General features: G+C 32.5%; 3 protein-coding genes and 3 non-coding genes across 12 annotated transcripts in view; 2 read left to right on the forward strand and 4 right to left on the reverse strand.

The window, feature by feature from the left end:
- The first annotated feature begins 2,353 nt into the window (after positions 1 to 2,353).
- Trnas-gcu lies at positions 2,354 to 2,435 on the forward strand. The gene has a single exon. It is a non-coding gene; the product is annotated as a tRNA-Ser (tRNA).
- Positions 2,436 to 2,911: 476 nt separating this feature from the next.
- Trnas-gcu lies at positions 2,912 to 2,993 on the reverse strand. The gene has a single exon. It is a non-coding gene; the product is annotated as a tRNA-Ser (tRNA).
- Positions 2,994 to 6,058: 3,065 nt separating this feature from the next.
- Trnas-gcu lies at positions 6,059 to 6,140 on the reverse strand. The gene has a single exon. It is a non-coding gene; the product is annotated as a tRNA-Ser (tRNA).
- Positions 6,141 to 6,407: 267 nt separating this feature from the next.
- Positions 6,408 to 7,480, reverse strand: LOC120766734 (guided entry of tail-anchored proteins factor 1). Its single transcript, XM_040092386.1, has 2 exons — positions 7,268 to 7,480; positions 6,408 to 7,196 (listed from the first exon to the last, which is right to left on the reverse strand). Exons 1-2 carry the CDS (start codon positions 7,334 to 7,336, stop codon positions 6,732 to 6,734), a joined length of 534 nt encoding a protein of 177 aa, XP_039948320.1. The 5' UTR covers positions 7,337 to 7,480; the 3' UTR covers positions 6,408 to 6,731.
- A 283-nt stretch (positions 7,481 to 7,763) lies between these two features.
- LOC120782183 lies at positions 7,764 to 10,901 on the forward strand. Its single transcript, XM_040114325.1, has 5 exons — positions 7,764 to 8,804; positions 8,879 to 9,718; positions 9,780 to 9,941; positions 10,276 to 10,437; positions 10,510 to 10,901. The coding sequence occupies exons 1-5, from the start codon at positions 7,827 to 7,829 to the stop codon at positions 10,642 to 10,644; spliced, it is 2,277 nt and encodes a 758-aa protein (XP_039970259.1). The 5' UTR covers positions 7,764 to 7,826; the 3' UTR covers positions 10,645 to 10,901.
- Positions 10,902 to 18,539: 7,638 nt separating this feature from the next.
- LOC120766559 (tyrosine-protein phosphatase 99A) overlaps positions 18,540 to 22,523 on the reverse strand; it is a 531,852-nt gene continuing 527,868 nt past the window's right edge. For 3 of the 7 annotated variants that reach the window (XM_040092146.1, XM_040092145.1, XM_040092150.1), the window contains one exon: positions 18,540 to 22,080. In XM_040092146.1, the coding sequence (XP_039948080.1) occupies positions 20,154 to 22,080 (1,927 nt within the window). In that variant the 3' untranslated portion in view covers positions 18,540 to 20,153. The remainder of the gene's footprint in view (positions 22,081 to 22,523) is intronic. The other 4 variants (XM_040092149.1, XM_040092147.1, XM_040092152.1 and 1 more) reach the window with 3 other exon arrangements.

The raw sequence follows: 22,523 nt of genomic DNA on the forward strand, positions 1-22,523 counted from the left end.
TTCGGTCTATTAAAACAGACAATTCATGTGGTACCCAAACATCGAGCTTCTTTTTGTATTATGTCTTTTTTAAATGGTTCAAAACTGTTTGATGATGAATGTTAAGTCTTGGCGATGCTATGGCTACTAAGTGACGGTCTTGGTCAATATATTCCATAATTTCATCGGCTTTTTCAACGATAGGTCGACCAGAAAGATATGAACTTGGACAATATGTAGTTCCAACAGGACGGCGCCACAAGCCACACAGCGAATGTCACAGTCGATTTATTGAAAACCAAGTCGAAATTTGGGTTCAGCATCTGGACTTCAGCAAGCATACCCGTGGTAATCCAGACAAAAGAAATCGAGTTCCGTACATAATGTCAAAAGAAAAGTTGTGCATATAAGCACTTAATTCCAAACATTCAGTTCATATCGGCCATACCGACAAATGAGATTCTTGGTGAGAAAAGTACGGGTGCAAACTTTCAGATTAAAAACTGACATACTCGTCCCGTACGTATAAATATATACAGACAGACAGACATGGCTAAATCGACTCAGCTCGTTACTCTGATCTTATATATATATACACTTTAAAGCGTCTCTGACGTTTTCTTTTTGGTATTACAAACATCGTGGCAAACTTATTATGGTAACATGTTGCAAGAGTATAAAAAGGAGTAATAAAATAATCATTTGATTTTTTCCAATTGCCAAAAACCGCTCAAAATTCGGGCTTCTAGAATACTCCACTTGAGGAAAATAATGGAGTATCTTACCTAGACGATTAAGTGACTGGTGCTAAAATCAATTAAAATCGGTAGTCGTTTCTTCGTTTTCCAAATTCTTGCTATACAAGTGAATTCTTCTGATTTCTCGAACATGGAGGTGACTTATTTGTTTTTCTACAGCCACAAGTTCCATTTTATGCGATATTTGTCATTGTCAACGTTAATCCCCAAAAATGCTTTGACAAACGCCGTTTTCGAAGCACCAATAACAGGAATCGAATCACCAACCTAAATTGATATTTTTGCATATTTTAAAACCAACAGCTGCTTTCGCACTTGGTCAAAGCTCAACGACAAGTCCGCTTAGGCTGAAATTTTGACCGTAGCAGTCTACGATAATATAGTATATTGTCGTTCCCACAACAGTCGGGAGTACGTAACCGAAACGGACCCGCATTTTTATCTGCCCAAAGACAGTCAACTCGACAGAATTTGGCCGCTGCAACAACAACAATAGTATATTGTACGATAGTAAATTTTTCTTGCGATAGTGGCGCCATCTGGCGTTGGGGAAATATTTATTATTTATTTATAATATTGGTTGACCCACACTCGTATTTTATTCTATTGTGCCTTAAGAATCAAGAGGGAGTGCTATCAATACAAGTTTCAGTTGAATTTTAGACCAGAAAAAATAAATAATTAATTTCTCAATGCTTTAAGAAATCACCAACTTGACTCGATGAGTTTTTCAAGGGTCACTCTTCGGACTGCATGAAAACGAAATCGGAAATAGGTCAGCTGAAATGAGAACCACCAAATATAAGTAAGTATGTGTGCTTATAATATTTTTATTAGTTCATTTACCAGCGGCTACCGGCGCTTATTCAACTCAATGGGTTTTTAAATGTTTGTGTAAACACTTTTCAACAATTACAGATATGTACATATATCAACAATTATGTATGAATTTATGTATATATAGCGACTTTTAAATATATACATATGTACATACATATGTGCTAACAAGCAAGTACAATACACATTGAACTTACATATTTGGACAGAAATATAAGAAAGTAACAAAATGTAAATAGCTGACGCAATTGTTAAATAAAGAAGTAAAGAAAAAAAGCTGAAAATAAATAACAAAAAGCAGTTCATGTCAAAGCCTCCGAAAGTTACGCTTAATATGATTTGTTGCTTTAAAAAGCATTTAGAACAGTTAAGCAGAGCAGAGTAGTAATTGCTTGCGAAAATAAGTACTTGACAAACCACATATGTACATATGTATGTATGTATATATGTATGTGTGGATTGTTTTTGTATATAATATTTAATTAAGTTCAAGTCCTTAACTCGTGGAGATATTCATATACGAAAATATAAATTTAACCTTACTATCTTCCTCTTATTATCAGTTAACTAGAACACTTGATAACACCGCGCGTCCATCTACTTGGGCAAAGATCAGCAAATGCAAAAACAAATTGAAGTTTAAAACAAAATTTATATTTTTGCGCGACTCTTTGAATATCTTTTAACTTTTTGTTTATTAATTGTTGTATAATTTGTTGTTTACTGATTGTAGGGTGTATAGATTGTGAAACGGTTTGCCGGCGAAAGTTTTCCAAGAAGACGAGGTGGCCGAGTGGTTAAGGCGTTGGACTGCTAATCCAATGTGCTCTGCACGCGTGGGTTCGAATCCCATCCTCGTCGAATATTATTTTATTTTATTATTAAAAAATTAGTGTATATAAAAAAAAATATTTAACAGTTTATTTCTCTATTTAAATAATGCCAATCGAAAAACAGTAATTTATGTCATAATGAGACAACTTTAAACTTGTAGAAAGCTTATACATGCACTAAAATATTTTAAATATCACTATAGGCAAGTTATTAAAAAGCATTCAAAATCTGGGTTTTACCATAAAATAGCAATAGCAATAGAAGTTATCACCAAATTCAAACCAATTGTGTTGTTGTCTTCAGTTTTTAACTACAAACATTCAATACATATTTACATACATATGGTATGTATGTACATACATAGTAAGTACATACATATATACAGCATTGTATAAAACTTCCGAGCTTTTATCAGCATTATTACTTTAACGACATTAAAGTTGGTTTGTTTTAGAAAACCTTTCTCTTAAATTTTTAATTCTCAAAGTTAAATAAAAATTATTCGACGAGGATGGGATTCGAACCCACGCGTGCAGAGCACATTGGATTAGCAGTCCAACGCCTTAACCACTCGGCCACCTCGTCGTTGTATTTCAATTGACTCGTGTGATTATTTCACAGCAAGCACTGCTTTACCATCAGAGAGTCGGTAAAAGTGGAAGAGATCGTTTATATTATTATTTTCAAAGCAAATAATCATTTTTATATCGGTTATAGTATACAACTAAAGCTGCAAGTTTATAAAGCATAAATTCTCAGTTAGTGTTATTTATTTGCAGAAGTGTTAAAATCTGTGATTCTTGATACCTTATGGGAATCAAGGTTTTATTAAGTTTCTCTAAGTTGCACCAAAAAACTTAAAAACAAACACAAACTTCTTCTATGTTCTCTGCTTGCACCGTAGTATACAAGGTGCGTTCCAAAGTAAACAGGACTTTAAAAAAATAATCAGAACAAATGGTTTTTTCGGCAAAATCAATTTATTTTATTCAAAATAGTCTCCTTCTGCTTCAATACAGCTTTTTGCATGGTCCAAAGGTATGTCGAACGAGTGTTTTAGTTCGTTGGCCGGTATGGCCGCCAGTATGCCGGTGCAAGCCTTTTCAATGGCTTCTATGTCTGCGTAACGCTTTCCTTTCATGGGCAAATGCATTTTTCCGAAAAGGCAGAAGTCGCACGGTGCCATATCAGGTGAATACGGAGAGTGGTTAATGGTTAAAATGTGATTTTTGGTCAAATAATCGGTCACAAGTGTCGATCGATGAGACGGCGCATTATTGTGCAACAAACGCCAACTTTCATTTTCTTCACTTTTGACTTTCGTCAATAGTCACAATATTGTAAAAGAAGTTTTTGTCCTTTTGACCTATTTAATGATGTCTTTCGAATGTTGGATTCTGATAAATTTTTGGTCCTCAGTCAATCTGTGCGGAACAAACCGTTCACACAAGTTTCGTAAGCCCAAATGTTCGGTCGAAATGCGATAAGTCGATGCTTTAGAGATGTTCTATTCCATTTTCATGAATTTCAATGATGATTTCGGCTGATTTTTGATGAATTCACGCACAGTTTCGATGGAATTTCCGGTGATCAGGGATTTTGATTGGCCCACATGTTGATCGTCATTTATGTCCACACGACCACTTTGCAGCACTCGTGCACTCTGCTACGGAATAGGCAATCATCGCCATAAACTTGTTTCATCAACTGAAACGTTTCGGTAAAAGTTTTACAAAATTTAAAGTTGGCTCTTTGTTCGAAACTCATTTTCGCACCGATAACACAAACATACTGACACTTAAAGCGCAATAACTTCACTTCCAATCAATGAAATGTCATGAAATTCTCACTGGACAATCGATAAAGATAGCAGATTCTAACGCACCAGTCGACATATAGATGGCGCCACCAGGTGGCACTAGAATCCTGTTTACTTTGGAATGCACCTTGTAATATGTGCTATTGTGGATCATAAGAACCCTTTTTTAAGGTTTCAATATTTTAAAAACAACAATGACTTCGTCACTGAAATTTATCCTAACTTTAAGAAAGTAACGTTTATTATATCAATGATCTGATTTATGTTCATATATTTGTTGTTTCATTTGAATTTTTGTGACCACTATAGACCACGATATTGTCATAGTTTTAACAATACAGGAGTCTAAAGTCTTGTGGTAGAGACAAAGAGAGAGAAGCATCAATTCCCACTACAACTTGTTCTATGTTACCGGAATTGACCCGGATTTTATTCCGCCAAAACTGTCTTTTCGAAGAACTCTATCCTGTTTGGATCGGTGAGTTTTAGATTAAGTTTGTCATCAGTGCAGTAGGGTTACTCCGTATCCTCCTGACTCGTGCTGGTATTGAGTCCAACTGTGGCCAGGAATTTTTCTGCTGCGTCTTCGCGAGAGAGAAAGAGAAGCATAGATTCACGCATATGAGTGAACTATGAGAATGATAGAGTTAACATAGAGCACACCTAGTGTGAAATTTAAAAAAAGAAAATGCTTTATAATTTTCGATATTTTACATCTTTAAAAATGGGTCTGGGTTTCAAAAATTTTTTGAATTACAGCTTTCCGAAGTGTAGCCGCTCAGTTCTATCAGCTTTAACAGTTGTAAGCATGTTTTCCTCGAAACAGCTTTTACCGAATTTTATGCAGTGATAACGGTAAGACAAATGCTCCGATCATCATGAAATTTACTTTTGCCTGTTTTGTATATACGATCGGATCAAAAATCCTATAATGTCAGGGCAAAAGCGACCAACATGTGACTAACATTCAATTTTTTTTTAAACGCCACTATTTTGTAAATTTTTTACTTTTTTTTACATTTAAGTCATTCTATGGAATATATCTTCTAGTTTGCCGGCAGTTTTTTATTTTTATGTTTCATTCACAGCCGGAATCGCTGCAGCAGTGGATGAAGAGATCTTTGGAGATATCGTATATCTGAAAAAGTATTTTATTCCGTCATACTAGGAGTGCCCCTTAGCTGAATGCTTTAAGTCAGTTTCTTATATGCAGTCACAATAGTTGGAATTTACTGGAATTCGGAAGTTACAAGAAAAAATAATAAATAAGGAGACATATTTTTATACAACCGAAAGGCTGTAAAGCTCGTATCGCTTGAGGAATTACATATGTATAAGTATTTTGTGTAAATTTTATTTTATGACGAAAAAGAAGTTGTTATCGAAGGCGTTACACTGATTATGGCGATCTTCCAATTTTTAGGTACTTTTGTGTTTAGGTGCAAAATGTGGCTCAGTTTCGCCGATTTCTTTTCAGCGACTAATATGTTGGGGTAGAAATGGAGAGTATATAGTAAATGACTACGCTATGCGAAGCTCAAATACGCAGTTTCGCAATAATTTTCTTTGATTTGTAAAACCGAGCATCGGTCGCCGTTGAGTTCACATGGCAACCATTTGGTCGCAATTCCAAATATTCATGAAATACTAAACAATTGTTGTATTAATAATTAATATTTGTTGTAAATTTTATTTACAACTTCAAGTACATGACGTTCGGGTTTTCCTAATTGTAACGATATAGGGTTTTACAAATACTAAATTATAAGTAATAATTTATTTAACATTTAAATATTTAATAAATAAAATAAATGGTGAATAAAAAGTAATTCGACGAGGATGGGATTCGAACCCACGCGTGCAGAGCACATTGGATTAGCAGTCCAACGCCTTAACCACTCGGCCACCTCGTCCTTGTAACATTTAAGTGCAAAGTTTTATTTTGTTATTAAGCTGTCAAGTGGCACAACATTGCCGACAACAACATTTGCAAATTCGAATGCTTGTTCAGGAATGAACTTTGTAAAAGCTTTGGTAATAAAATTTAAAATATTCTTTTTCTTGGAAATATTTTAACAAACTTAATCAAAATTGTATATATTTGCTTTTTTCATTCCTACGTATTTGAAGTTTCCACTCTTTCTCAGTTTTTTGTGCTACTGAACAACAAATAAAGTTAGTTCTTTTTAGAAAACTTTAATCAGTTTATTTTATTTTGTTCGATAAAAATATTTCCTATTGGACTGCAAACTATTTCACAATAAATAAACTTATACCATTTAAATTAATGAAAACGTATGAAATGCAATATTCTTATGGCAGTTCAGATCTTCTCCACGTTCTATTTATGTTGGGGCAAAAGTACAATGATCTGCTTTGTACAATAAAGCTAAAACAATTTCTAGTCATATACATATGTACATACACATATAAACAAGCTTGTGTTATTTCCTAATTCACTGCTACCGAAACAAATGCCAATGATATTGCCAAAACCAGTACAATCACTTTCCCTTGAGTGCGTTGAGGATCAATCGGAATGCGCTATTGCAGGATAATGCCCAAAACGGCACAGATATTGCATTGGGGACACCTGTTGGGAAGCTCAATAGCCCGCCAAGTGGTTCAAAGCTAATATTTTCATTAAACACTATAACCGGTGAGTAACGATTGCGAACTGTAATAATGAAGAGTGCCAGTGAAAGGATACCTTTCAGTAGATAGCCCACCACAAGTTCAACGGAGGCACCTTTTAAACGCTGCATATTATCTTCACTGCGCAATTTGGACTGAATGGTTTTCAATTCATTTTCGGCACGCATTAATTTCACAGTGTAAGTGTAGTGACTTGTTCCAGCCGAACCTTGGCGAATGCGTTCAACCTTTTCACGGGCCTCTTTTAGCTGCTGTTGCAACTCATCACTGGAGGCAGAACCAGAAACGCATCGGAAAATTTTTGACAGCTGTAACTGTAATAAAGAAATATAGTCTTATTTGATGTATATTGCTGATTCAATGCCGGTGGCACTGTGTTACTCACCAATTTAACCAGGTCGCCTACAATGGTCAACAACAGGCACAGCACAGCAATGGTTACGAAGAGGAACATTATAACAATTTGTGGTTTTGAATGCTTTGGACAGATAGCGTTTATGGCCAGGTGGGTAAATATCGTTGTACTGTTGTTATTTAATTAATAAACGTGATTCCTAAAAAAATATTGAGTATTCTCTTTTGTCTGCTCTTATTTCTGTTTTGGTCACGAAAATTCAATGAATGTTGCCGTACTGTAATAATTGTGTTTGGTAAATTTCTTTTACATTTAAAAGCAAACCTGTAAAGCGTTTATTTTAATTATATTTTGATTGTAATTATATCCAGCATTCACTAATGAATTGTATAAATCCTGAAAAGTCATTTAAAATTACAGTTGCAATTATAATTGTATATGTACTTGAAGCATCGCTATGAAATATTGTCTGGGCAGCATTTTAAGACCTTGTACAACACTGCAACATATGGTTTTTGTTCGTTTTTTGCAAAATATGTAGACCACAACAAACGTAAAGATTGGGGAAAATTTCGTTGATTTTAGCATAATGACGGATCAAGTGCGCGCGGGTTTAGGTAATTTACCAAAGAAATTTGAATTCTTAACAGCGCCCATTTCTCGGGGATCACTACGTGGTGTGAGGCGGTGCGCCGGCTGCGGCCAGCTGAATGGTGTACGCAGTTCTATTTGTCGAAATCAATTTTGTAAATTACGAAAAGAGGCACTTCGTACGCATATACCATTAGATCCAGTGCAGCTGCAATGTCTGGATAAACAAAAGTCACTATACTCACTACGTAGAAAGGAACAAAACGCACAACCTCGCAACTTTGTGTTACTTACAGCGTCAAGCAAAAGCGATGCGACAAAATACGAATGTTACACCTGCAGTCCAGGTGTACCAACAAACGCAGATCTTTGTAAGCATATTTTAGCCTGTACAACCAAACCAGATTCACTCCAAAAAGCGGAAGTCTTTACTATTTCCCGTGATGTCTTGTGGAACCTGAATGGCTTAGATAATGAGCATAAGGAACGTTTGTGGAATACATATCAACAAGAAGAGAATAATGTGCCTGCAGTGCAACGAATTTCCAATTCCTTATTTGTAGTCAAATGTGATTTATCAAAAGTATTTCCAGCTGGAAGATTACATGTCACAGCTATCAGTAATGGCTGCTCAACGAAAAAAGGAATATATTCCTGTGCATGCAAAAAACTGAAAATCATAGTTGAACCTGATAATTCGGTTGTAATGCAGGAAGAGGTGTGCGATCACATCTTGTTAGTGCTGGTAGCGGTTTTAAGTAACCGCATAGGAAAAGCGCTTTTTGGAAATTTTGCAAGCGCATTGAAATCGTATTGGATGCCGACTTATATTGAGACGCCAATCGTTGATTCAACACAGGAGGACGCGCTGTTTGGCTTGAGCATAGATATAGGTGGAAACTTTGACATGGGCGGTGGTGATAGTCGACCAGGCGACGATATTTTTATTTATAATAATGATTTCATGTCTGGTGAGGTGAGTCAAAACAAAATACCTTGGATCTATATAATTAAATTATAATTTTTATATTTCTTTAACTACCGCGGCAGAATATTCCTGACTTCGAAGACATTATTCTGAGTAATCCCACCAACCCTATAGAGCAATTACATAAAAATAATATAATGGATAGTTCTATAGCAATAAATTCTACTACCAATCACAACGATATACTACATCCTGGTGATCCGAATTTAGGTTTAAGCTTTGCTATTACTGCAGAGGACATAGAAGATATCAAATTTCATGACGCTCCATTCATCAATGGCGTAAAATCTCTGTCATCTTCAGCACTATCCAACAATGTTACTACTGCACATTTGGAACTGAGTGATTGCAAAATCGAACTAATGGACCAATTTGAACTAACCGATCAAATTGATCTATCGACAACCGATGACATCACGTTGCAGCAGGACCATACATGGCTAGGTAATGGTATAAGTATATTGGAAGCGCCAATACTAAATAATACCACATCGATCGATAGCTGCGCTACAGAGCCGACAACTCTGGAAACCGCAAATCTAACGCATTCGACAACCATTTATGATAATAATTCGTTATTAAAGTCCAATCACGTGGTCGAGGCACCACCAATCGAGTTACCCACCATTGCAGTGGTCAAGAAATGTCCAGTTAAAGCTTCCGATTTGGTGAATAGTGTAAATACGCGTAAATTTCCACCACTACCGGAAAAGAGATCGATAATTGTTAATGGTGTAAAGCCTTTGGAACAGCATTCAGCACATGGGGAAAGTATAGTTTCAAGTGGCGACGAACCATCGCTAGCCTTTTCATCGTGGTTGGACTATGTCATTGAAGTAATCAATGAGAGTGTTGGTATTGTGGAAGAAAGGAGTGTAGAGCATACGTTCCATGTACATGAGGTTTGTTAACCCCATATGCAATTCAAATAATTTTTTAATTCGGGGTTTTTACATTTTGTAGGAAATATTTGCACACTTTAGCAAAACCTTCTGTACCGGCGTAAAGCTGCGCATGCCTAGCAGCACAACGGTCATAAAAACGGGAAAATACAAAGGACTTATAAAGTACGTTTGGTACTTTACAACTGCATCGACTGTGCGTCGCATTTTCACCACCAAAAATGTAAGCACCGCTGATAGCAACGAAGGAAAATGAAATAGTGTTACTAATTACACAAATAAAATTTTAATATACAAGTAAAATTTTTTTTCACATTAAATAAATTTTTTTTCACATTAATTAAATTTTTTTTTCACATTAATTAAATTTTTTTTCACATTAATTAAATTTTTTTCACATTAATTAATTTTTTTTCACATTAATTAAATTTTTTTCACATTAATTAAATTTTTTTTCACATTAATTAAATTTTTTTTTCACATTAATTAAATTTTTTTTTCACATTAATTAAATTTTTTTCACATTAATTAAATTTTTTTTGTGCTTACATTTCCAGATTTCGCTAGAGACGGAACGCATTTTTGAATACAACTCCGATGGCGATTTTGTGCCATATGTTATAAAACCTATTGCGCCCACTACCGACGGCAAATACAAGCGGGTTTTTCCCAAAATGTCGCTATATAAGACACATATTTGGTTTGAAAGTGGCAGCAGCGTAAGTTTGCAATGTTTTCACAAAGTCCTTGGTCTAGGGTGTTCCATAAAAAGATCATTTACCTTATTTCAGGAATATAAAAATAGTTTTAAACTTGAGTGGCTACCCAGTGCCTTTCCTAAGAGTCACCATGGCATACTGAAACTGGAATTCACAGTGCGTGTACAGGATCCAGAGGAAATGCAAAGAACGATTGCGGGAAAATAAGCGTAGTTATATAGCAAAAGTGTTAAATAATTACCTCAGCAAAGCAAGCTGATAAGTTACGTGATACTCTTACTTCTATATGTATATGTATATAGTATATTGAACTGAGTGAAAAATACTAAAATAATAGTTAATCATTTTTCATAGCGCGTTATTTATCAATATCAGTTAATTAATTTCGCTGCTAACATTGATCATAATTGAATTAAGCAAATTACGTTATTACTAAATGTTATTGTTAATTTATTTATATTTAAGCGTGAAGAACTTAAATTTTTAAAGACTTTAAAAATAAAGAATATAATAAAACTTAATTTTTAATTATTAAAACAACATGTTTATAATGAGTTCCGTTGGGCGGATGCCTTTCTTATGCAAACTGGTTTTCAGAGTTTTTAACTTTAGTAGAAGTAGTTTTCATATATATATATTTTTTTTAATTTGCTGAATACATATACATATGCAATCCTGTCTATACGCGAACTTGTCCCTCAGTTCTTTAAATAACGACCCAAAATTTGAACACATCCTTCTTTCTAAAAACTAAGCTCTTATATGAAAAACTGTTTTATTTGAGTAGATATATTTAAGAAACTTGGAATGCATTATTTTTCAAAGCAACAATTCAATCTTCGAAGAAAATGTGCGATCGGCTAACTATAGCATATAGCTGTCATACAAAATGAATTATCAATATGCAGTTCTTGTATGGAAAACTTTTTTATTTGACAGTATGTCTTCACTAAATTTGGCATGGATTCTTCTCCAAGGCAGCGCTACAATCTACGAAGATATTGTTCAGATCGAACTACTATAACATATAGCTGCCATACAAATTGACCGCTCAAAATGAAGATAATAATCTTTTTCATCAATTTTATGTTATAAGAAATGCACCTGTGAAGGGTATTAAAGCAGCGCTGCAGCCGAAGTTAAGATTTTTTTCCTGTTTTAAATAAAAATCACGAAATTTTTCTGATTTATTCTTTTTTAGTTTATTTCATACTTTTATTCATTTCAATTCATGTTCTGTTTTCATTAATATAATATATTTGTATATATACTATATTTATAATGTATATATTTTTATAATTCTTATCTCCTTATGCTTAGCAGCTAAATAATTTCATATTTCAATTCTGTTCCCTCCTTCATCTCTTTATAATTATGTATGTCGCCTGCATTTTGTTTAGTTATGTATATACGTATGTATGTATGAATTCATTTATGCATTTTCGCACAGTTTACAAACTATTTCACATCAATACATAAATACATATGTGTTGTATGCATGTATGTACATGGTTATACATAGTTTGAAGCTGAGCAGTTGCATCAGCTTTAAAAGCTTTGCTTTGCTTCGCCAGTCAGTACAGAAAAATAGGCATTGCATTGTAAATGTGTTTGTGCAGAATTTTCATGATTTTTATAAATTTTTTCAATATTTTACAAGTTTTGGTGCGCACACAAGAAACATTCTAATTGTAACTGAAAGAAATTGTGACAGTCGCAGTTGTTTTTGTTGTTGTGTTATGAATATGCTTTATGCTACTAAATCGCTTAGCCTATACATATATATGTTTGTATGTATGTATTTTACATCGACATGTAGATCACATTTTTCTCAATTTTTTAATTACGTTGAATAACCATTTTTTTAGTAATCTCATCCGTATATGAAACTTATTTGTATTATCTGCTAAATAAAAATGTGTTTTCTGTTTTTTTTTTACTTTCATTTGTGAACACTTAACACTTATGTATGTACACCTGTATGTGATTAGTTTCATAAATGACACGAAAATTTTAATTTTTCACCGTTATTATGATTTAGTGTTGTTGTTGTAGAAATATCAAATTGAGTTTTTATAAAAAATATTTGGTTAAAAAACTTTATTATGCCAAGCTAATAAAAAGCCGGCCTCTGCAGCCCTTTAAAGTTAATTTATTTTTAAATTTTAAGCTTTTAAGAAACTTAGTATACATTTAGGATCAAATTGTTGACAACTGGAGCGTTAAGAACTTCCTGTTCAGTAGTTTTCGATGTCAAAAGAAGCTGTTTGTGTGTTTCAAAAGTTTACATTGCGTAATTTTCGCAATGAAACTGAACGATGGGCTTCGAAAAGATTCAAAAAAGTTATAGTTTTTCGAAAAACAGAAAAATTAGATTGCATAAACAAAAATTCTTATAGTTAAAGAAAGGGTATGGAACGAATCAGTTTATATTTGTTATTACTTAGCATTTCGAATTTTTTTGCTATTATTTATGCGCCGCACAGTATTAAATTTTTGAAAATTCAAAATCTTTCACTTTTAAATTCATATAATAACGGGTGATCCAAGTAGATATACTTTTTCAAAAAGCCTGTTTTTGCCAGATCACACGTAAGTCGCGTCAACTGTCGTGCTATTTTTGTTTAGTATTGCTTGGTATTTCATCATGGAAAGACTTACGCCCAAATAACGTCAATTTTATTACGGAAATTCACGATCTGTGCAAAATGTGTTTCGAGCGTTTTGCTCAACTTATAGACAAAATAATCGGCCTACTGGGCATACTATTGCAACATCATCGCATACTTTGAGACCCAGCATGCCTTATTGTATAATATTCGATCGAATAGACCACGTCCAGCACGCAGTGAAGAAAATACAAGTATAGCAGCCGTAGCTGAGAGTCTACACGAAGACCGTGTGGAGTCTATTGGGTGCCGTTCGCAGCAACTCTGGCTGACGTATGGAATGACTTGTCGAGATCTTAATTGAAAGCGCACAAAATATAGCTCGTGTAAGAACTGAAGCCGAACTTGACCATCCCAAGCGACATTGCTTCGCTTGAAAAGTTCCAAGAAGATCCGATGTCTTCGAGCCAAATTTTGTTCAGCGATGGCGTCCATTTCTGGCTCAATGGGTATGAAAAAAAACTAAATTGCCACCTGAAGAGATTCAAGAGCTGCCATTTCATCCAGCAAACACAACGGTTCGGTGTGGTTTGTGGGCTGGTGGAATCATCAGTTCACATTTCTTCAAAAATGATGGCGGTGAGAACGTAACTATCAATTGCGACGGTTGTCGCACCATCATAACCGACTATTTAATGCCTGAAATTGAAGCTCGTGATCTCGGCGATATTTGATTTAAATAAGACGGCGCCACTTCCCATACGAGTATATCGCATCAATCAATGGATTTATTTATATTGGAAGTGAGCAGATAATTTCATGTTTTGGGCCGGTCGATTGGCCACCAAGATCGTGTGATATCACACCATTAGACTTTTTCCTGTAGGGTTATGTAAAGTCTAGAGTCTAAGTATGTGGACAATCCCGCTGCGATTCAGGCCTTGGAGCAAAAGAGCACGCGTGTCATTCGTCAGTTACCAGTCGAAATGCTCGAACGAGCCATCGACTAATCGGACTCAACGGATGGACTATCTGAGACGTAGTTGTGGGCAACATTTGGAAGAGATTATTTTGGAAAAATAAATGCAAAAAAATGTTCCTTCGAATGATAATAAACGTTCCCCATTAATTTTTTAGTTTCTTTATTTTTTCTTTAAAAAAAATTAAGGAACCTCGAAATGTATTACCCTTTATCTTGTTTTGTTTTTTTTTTTATTTAAATTTGAAAATTGTTTTGCTTCAACTACTAGTTAAAAAATATAAAATTTTTAAATTATTTTTAATTTATAAATAAACAATTTTTAATTTTTTTATTTATAATTAAAAAATAAAATAATTATTTATAAATAATTTTTATATTTAATTTAAATATTTTTTTAATTAATTTCAATTTAAAAATTTCGGCCTGTATAAAAAAAAAAACAAAAATAAAAACAACAACTATTAAATGAAATAAATTAACTGTTAATAATACTCTGCAGTGTTTTATAATATTCTCAAGCGAAAATGAGCTGCAATTAGCTTTAATAATCAAATAATTTTTAACATCTGCTTGTTAAAATTCGCAGTTATCATTACATACATACAAATGCTGACCGTACATTGCCACATACATATATGCATGTGTGTCTGTGTATCTTTAAGCTTTCTGCACACTTGCGACTTGCCAACCATAATTAATGGCCTGCACATTTTCAGTTTTCTTTGCACTTAGCTTAACTTTTTTTAGTTTTTATACTCCATTTTACAATACATACACAATTACTCTGCTTAATTGCATTCTTTTTTTTACTTAGAGTGTATTTTTTTTAACTTTTTACAAATTCGTTAATTGAAATTGAATTCACACCATTCGTTTCGTTACGTTACGGTATCTACGCGCATATATCTACGTGTATAGCTAAGTGTCGACTATAGCTATGGTATGTATGTATGTATTTACAGTGGTGATTTGCATTTATGCCATTTAGTTATGTATGTATGTATAGGTGCAACTAGAATTAGCACGCAGGCGTGATTGCCTGCTTACCGCGAGTTGATTAAATTTATTTAATTTCATATTTCTTCTTGTGCAATTACTATTTAAATATTTATTTTATTTAATTTTTTTGTTTTAATTTTCTTTTATTTTTTTGTTTATTTCTCTTGTGCAAAACTACAAAAATGCAATCGCTCATTATTCCATATGTCAACGCTTCTTTACTCACTACATTTTGCGCACTACACTTACATACATACATACACGTTAATTACAATTATGCTTAACCTATGCATTATTGTTTATTATTTAAACAGCAAACTGCTGCAGTTGTGTAACTGTGTATGTGCACACATATACATATACATACATACATATTTATACATACATATATGTATATAGTATATAGTACATAGTACATATATGTATAGTATATAGTTTGTAGTATGTCTGCTTATGTGTATATTTCCTTAGTAGCTTCTAGTTTACAGTGGTCAAATTTACAATTGTACACATGATTCCGTCTTCGCTCTCTTTATAAATAATTTACTTATACTAAATATCTGTCTGTTTACAGCTTTTATCGTCTAGTTTTACTCTTCCTCTAATTTTTTCTTTTAGTATTTGCTAGTTTTGCGTGACTTTTTTGTGCATTGAGAAACACTACTTTTCGAATTTTTTGTTTTGTTTTTTTTTCTTTCTTTGTAAATATGCCTTTGTGCTGAAAGGAAAAGTATGAGGACGGACGAATATACACAAATGAGAAACAAGACAAGGACACTCAGTAGTTTGACATTTATGTTTGTTATGCAAAATAGTTTTTTTTACTTTTTATTGTAATTTTTATTTTTTTAAGTAGAAAATATTTATGATTCTTATGCATAGCTCCAGGTGAAAAAAGTATAAATTGTGAAAATAATTTTTGTTGCAATACATTTTTATTGCTGGCATGTGTTCTTCATTTCGTTATCTTTTGTTAATGTTAATACTATTATTAACACACAGACACACAAATTAAAAAAAAAAAACAAAAAATATTAAAAATTCAGAATTTTTTAATATAAAACCAATTTTTGTTTTAATTTTTTAAATGCAATTATTGGAAAAATGTGAAATATATTGACACGAGTTTCCCAACAAGCTCATAAATTAATATTTAATAATAAATTATTATTTAATAACAAATTATTATTTATAATTTTTGAACCAAAAAAACAATTGCCATTTTAAGACGGCTACAACACTTATATAAAGTAGATAGAAAATAATTATCATAATTAAATTTTATTATTTTAATTAATTATTAATATAATTATATTATATTATAATTAATAATTATTTTATTATAATAATAACTACTAATAATCAATAATTAACAACAAAATAAAACTTAAAAATGTTTAATATAAAACCAAAAAAGTAAAATTATTATAATTATTAAAAAAATACTAAAATAATAAATATAATAATTTAATTTTTTTTTGGTTTTATATTAACAATTTCAATTCTTATTTTAATTATTAATAATTATAATAATTATTATTTTTATAAAAATATAAATTCTTTTAATAATTACTTATAGTCAATAATTATTTCTTTTTTCATGTCTAAAAAAATAAATGAAAGTAACACAAAAATATAGATATAAAATGAAATAATTAAATTATTTAGTTATCTCGTAAAATTTAAATGAAAACAAAACGAAATCAGTTATTTTTTAATTACTGAAGCCTTTGGAAAATATAAACATATTTATTTGCATTGTCAAGGCATAAATAACACCTTAAGTTAAACCTCAATTACGAAAATATAAAAATTAGAAAAAAAATTAATTAATTAAAAAAAATTAACTAATTAAAAAAATTTAATTAAAAAATAAATAAATTAATTAAAAAAAATATAATTAATTTTAAAAATAAATTAATTAATTTAAAATATAATTAATTAAAAAAATATATAATTAATTTAAAATAAACTAAATAAAAAAAAATAAAAATTAATAAAAAAAATTAAAAAAAATTTTAAATGAATTAAAAACAATTAAATTATGATTTTGCGACATTCTATATTTAGCAATAAAAGGTGTTTTCTAAATTTGAGTACCGGGCAATAAAGTTTTTATTCAGAGTACCGGGAAATAAAGTTTTAATTCACTTTTGCCAGAGCTTGATATTTTGAGGTTATGCCTTTCATTTTATTTCAATAAGGTTTCAGGTTCGCCTTTTCATGCTGTGATTCTGTATAGAAATTACTTCACGCAGAATGGAATGGAAGATGTATTGAAAGCCGGAGGCCAGCATAAAGTATTCGTCTCCCTATCATGGTCCAACCTATGTAGAGCTTACTTCCATTGTTCATTTTAAAGCAATTTTTATGACTAACCGAAAACCGGAATATTTTAAGCTAAAACTGCTCGACGCTAAAAAAAAACCGCTTGAAACGTTTGGCTACGCATACAAACGGAAATTCGAGTCATTTTCGAAATGCTGGCAACATTGTTGTGTAACAATTTACTAAAATATTTTTTTTTGCTGGCACCACAACAAACATATTTGTGTTTGTTCCTTTTTTAAAGATATAAAATAATCAACTGTCGTTTCTGTAAAGAAAATCGTAAAAAGTATTGCGCAATATTTTTTTCAGCAATATCTATTACTGCAGTATATTCTTATAATATTTAAACAAAAAGTTAGTTGGCATACCGCAATTGAATTGAAATTTGTTTACAATTAAGCAAGATTTTTTTTTTGCCAATAACATGTTAGAAGAAATGCCGTGCAACATTTTCTACTGCAACCTTTTGGCGATATTGATGAAAATAATTCTCATTCTAATTTAAAAACAATTCCAATAGCTCAAATAACCGTAAAAACTATTGCAATGGTATTTCTTTAATAAATATTATTGGTAAATGTTGCGCAAAAATACAGGGCAACATGTTGCAGTTAACAGTAAAAAACAGTAAGTAGATTATTAATAAATGATGTCGATACAATTTTTTTGTGAAACATGTTGCTAGCAAAATTTACTCATGTTTTTTACCAGATGCTTTGAATACAATTTTCCACTTGCTTCCTAGCAACATTTAGCTACATTTGTCTTAAATTTTTTAAAACGAAATCCCTCACAAGCCAGCAATATTTTTATTATTTATTACAAATATGCTGCTAGCAACATTTATTCCATCAAAAGTTTATTTGAACAAAATCTACCAACAATATTTTGATATTTATTACAAATAATTAAGTTTTTGTGCAAAATGTTGCTAGCAACATTAAGTAATATTTGTCTGCAGTTCCTTTGAATGAAATCCTCCATATGCCAGGTATATTTGACTATGTATAACACATTATGAAATTTTTTTATGCAACATGTTGCTAGCAACATTTGGTAATATTTTCCTGAAGTTTCTTTAATCAAAATTCTTCTATTTCCAACAATCAAATGACTAATTATTGTATTATAATGAAAGTTTTTTTGCAACATGTTGCTAGCAACATTTACTAATATACGTTTGTGGATTTTTAACAAAATTTTTCATATGCTAGCAATATATGATTATGTATAACTCTTAATGAAAAATTTTTGTGCAACATGTTGCAAGCAACATTTACTAATATTTGCTTGCGTTTTTTTAAACATATTTTTTCACATGCCAGGAACACATAATGAACATTTTTTTATTTCACATAATGAAAGCTGTTTGTGCAAAATGTTGCTAGCAACATTTACTAATACGAACTGGGCGATCCAAGCCCAAGTTGACAGTGCAATCTCGGAAGAAATTGTTGGGATCAAACTAACATAAGATATAGCTGCCGTACAAATTGACATATCGAAATAAAGTTAAATTCCTATCCTACATTCATGTTTGCGTTTTTTTTAACATATTTTTTTACATGCCAGCAATATTTTGCCTATTTATTATACATAATCATATGAAAGTTCACGAAAGCGGTAAGTGAAATCAAAGAAATTATAATATTTAGAAACACATTCATATAAGATGCAACATATGTATGTGTATGCATTTGGTGGTTACTTACGAGTACTTAACACACAGAAATCAATAAAGTGCATGCATTTAAAGTTGTTGGATAATCATTTTTTTTAATTTGCATATATATATATTTTTTGTATTATTATTTATTTAACATATGAGATGGATTTTATTTTATTTTTGTTTGTGTTTTTTGTTTGTGAATTATGACTATACAATGGTAGGCGTTCAAACGCTTGTGATGTTGATAATTAAATATAAATATGTTAATTTATTTTTTAATAATTTCTCTTTTGCATTTTGCTCGGTATACATTCGCTCATAAGACTAAGACTGGGTGTGTACGAAGATACGGGATAAAAATCATTTGTAAGAAAATTTCCTTGACAAAACTTAATTTTAACACATGCTTTGCTTAAATATATTTAAAATTTAAATAATATAATTAATTTGCAGCAATTGGCTGCAGTGCGTAACACAATAATAAATACGTGGTATAAGTGACCTTAGTTACTTTATTTTTTTTAACCATTTACATGGCGAAAGAATATTTAAAAGTTTGCGACAAACTTGTAGGACAATCCCATTGCGTACATAATAAATTACTGAAACTAAATTTATTTATTTTATACATAAATATATGACAGTTGGACAGTTAATTGTAATAAATATAGCATAAAAATATTTTTAGAAAATTTCTAACATAAACAAATGCTTATACATAAACAGTAATTACTTAAAAATATTACTCAAAATAAATATTTAGTAAATGTTTACTGCTCACTTACGCAACAGTGTTGCTCATGTGGAGTACAACTCTATATACTGTTATTTAATCAGCAGTTGACTGCCGTGTTCGTTGAAAAATTTACAATCACGCCTAGATGGGCTCGCGAGCATTTGCGATTTTTCTTTTTCTTTTTCATTTTCATTTTCATTCTCTTTGCTGTTTTTATTATTTTTTAATTGTAATTTGCATAAAAATAATTTGTTAGTCTATTTATAAATTTCACTTGTTCCTTAATAGCTACCACTTAACTGCTACGCATATTTATACGTACGTTTAATTTAATATATTTATACATATATATTTATATTTAATTTTTTTGCTTGTTTACTTTTTGTAATTCTAACCTACAATATCTAAACTTTGAGCATCTGTAACAGTCGCTGCTTTAGTTGTTGTTAGAGTTGTCATTTGTTTCGTATTAGTATTAGTAGCATTTAATAAACCGTTACCATTACCATGCAAATGGATTTGATTATTATTCCCGTTACCATTACCGTAACCATTACCATTGTAATTAATCGTTGCGTTTGCAGAAGATACAGACGTGTTGGATGAGGATTTTGTTAACGGTGTGGTGGCGTTAACAACACCCATGTTGCAAGTGTTATTTGCATAGGCGTTGTTGGGGTATTGTGGCGGTGGAGGGGGTAACAGTGGTGTTAGGCCATCAATTATGTCATCCGAACAGGGCGTAGATATGATTGAAGCGTTCACGTCAGCGTTCGAATTTAGCGGATCCAGTTGGTGGTCGTGTTGTAGTTGTTGCAGATGTTGATGCATTTGTTGTTGTTGTTGTTGTAGAGCCAAATCCGTTTCATTGCCGAAAGCAGGTGGCGGTGGCGGTAGTGGCATTGTTGTTGCGTAACGATCGATGCCATTAGTTGTTGTTGTTGGTGTTGTAAGGTTTGAATTACCATTCGTGCCATGCAATTGCAGTTCGTCGACGGCGTCAGTTAACGAAGTTAGTTGTGATGGTTGTTGTTGTTGTTGGTTATGATGATGGTGCAGATGAGTTGGTTCATATTGGTGTGGTTGTTGTTGTAGTTGTTCATTAAGGTGTTGGTGTTGTTGTTGTTGTTCCAAATTATTTACAAGAGAAAACCGTTCACCATTAGTGGAAATAGCAGCAATGGAAGTGGGTGTTGTTGTATTTGTTGTATAATGATTTGTGGAAACGGAATCGGTGTTGGTGGTGATAGTGGTATTGGTGTTGGTGTTGGTATTCATATTGGGGTTTACACAATAGGGTATTGTATTATGTTGGCTAGTGGTGTTGGTGTTGGTGGTGGCAGTAGTGTAGGCATTAGTAGTAGTATTAGTATTAGCGAAATTTTCATTATAATTAGCATTACCAATTAGATTAGCATTACAATTGTTAGTGTTGTTGATGCTGTTGCTGTTGGTCGTCATATTGGTCAAATCGGGTGTTGTTGTTGTAAACATAGCCGTACTATTATTGTTTGCCGTTATTGATGCTAGTGGTGCGGCTGGTGATGTTGAGATTGTTGGTGTTGTGCTTGATGCAAATGATGATGGTAATGGTGTTGGTGTTGCTGTCTGTGAGTTTGATGTTGCTGGTGTGTTGTTTGTTGTTGTTGGTGACTGTACTGAATTGAGCGACTGCATGTGTTGTGATGCATAATGAGGTTGTTGCTGTGATGATTGTTGGTGTTGTTGTTGTTGTTGTTGATATTGTAAACTATTTGCGCTCGTATTGGGCGTCAGCGTTGTTGGTGGTGTTATGTTGCCACCACTAGTATCAATCGTTGTTGGTGTAGTGGCTGTAGCAGTCGTTGTTGTTGTTGTTGTAGTGTTTGTTATATAATTTGTATTCAGATTGTTTGTGGTGGTGTTGTTGGTATTGTTACAAGCATTTGCATTTGCATTTGCATTTAGCACATTTGTATTACTAATACTATTACTATGGTTTACGCTACTACTATGATTATGATAGACCAAATTATTACAATTTTGTTGGGCATTTATATTACCATTGCTACAGATTTTGCTGTAGAGATCCGGCGTGGCCGTTGTCACATCCTCGAATTCCGTGCGCAACGCTGTGCGTTCGAGCAGTTGCAGGTTGCGTGGCAAAAACGAGAGTATATTGTAGATTAGGCGTATGTCCTCGCTGGATGTCCAAACGCCCGGCCGCTTGTTGTGGTACAGCTTGGCGTACTGGTAAATGCTCGCCGTGCTGCAGTATTCCATTTCCATCGCCAGGGACGAGATGGCGCAGAAGGTGCACGCCTGTGCGCCGCCATATCTGTTTGTGTTGAATTTTATGGTGTTCGTGGTGAGTTTGGTGTGCGATATTTGGCAAAGTTAAGATGGATTCGGCGCAATCGGAAAATAAGGAGAAATCGATTTTAATAAAACAATTATGAAATAATTGATATTCTTTCATCTCAGAAATTCGATTCCGAAAAAGTATAAAACATTTATTATTCACTATTGTTTAAGGCGCACAATTCTGGTGTGAAATTTTGAAAGCTTTTTTGTCTAATTTTTGTTTATTTCGTTAGTATGTATATGTGCTTTTATAAAAATACGATTGAAATGTGCTCTACCCAATCCACAAAAATGGAAACCCCACAATCTGCCAATCCAACTACCGTGGGATAAGCCTCCTCAACATCACAATAAAGTTCTACCGAGTGTATTGTGTGAAAGATTAAAGCCCACAGTCAACAAACTCATTGGACTTTA

Source organism: Bactrocera tryoni, chromosome 1 (assembly GCF_016617805.1).
Source record: "Bactrocera tryoni isolate S06 chromosome 1, CSIRO_BtryS06_freeze2, whole genome shotgun sequence".
NCBI classification, from domain to species: domain Eukaryota; kingdom Metazoa; phylum Arthropoda; class Insecta; order Diptera; family Tephritidae; genus Bactrocera; species Bactrocera tryoni.

Excerpts from the sequence above, each read along its gene's own strand:
- LOC120766734 (XM_040092386.1), bottom strand. The coding sequence starts at position 7,336 with ATGTTCCTCTTCGTAACCATTGCTGTGCTGTGCCTGTTGTTGACCATT. Across the intron at positions 7,197-7,267 it reads TAGGCGACCTGGTTAAATTG|TTACAGCTGTCAAAAATTTT; the intron begins GTGAGTAACACA and ends TCTTTATTACAG.
- LOC120782183 (XM_040114325.1), top strand. The coding sequence starts at position 7,827 with ATGACGGATCAAGTGCGCGCGGGTTTAGGTAATTTACCAAAGAAATTT. Across the intron at positions 8,805-8,878 it reads ATGATTTCATGTCTGGTGAG|AATATTCCTGACTTCGAAGA; the intron begins GTGAGTCAAAAC and ends CTACCGCGGCAG. Across the intron at positions 9,942-10,275 it reads GCATTTTCACCACCAAAAAT|ATTTCGCTAGAGACGGAACG; the intron begins GTAAGCACCGCT and ends TTACATTTCCAG.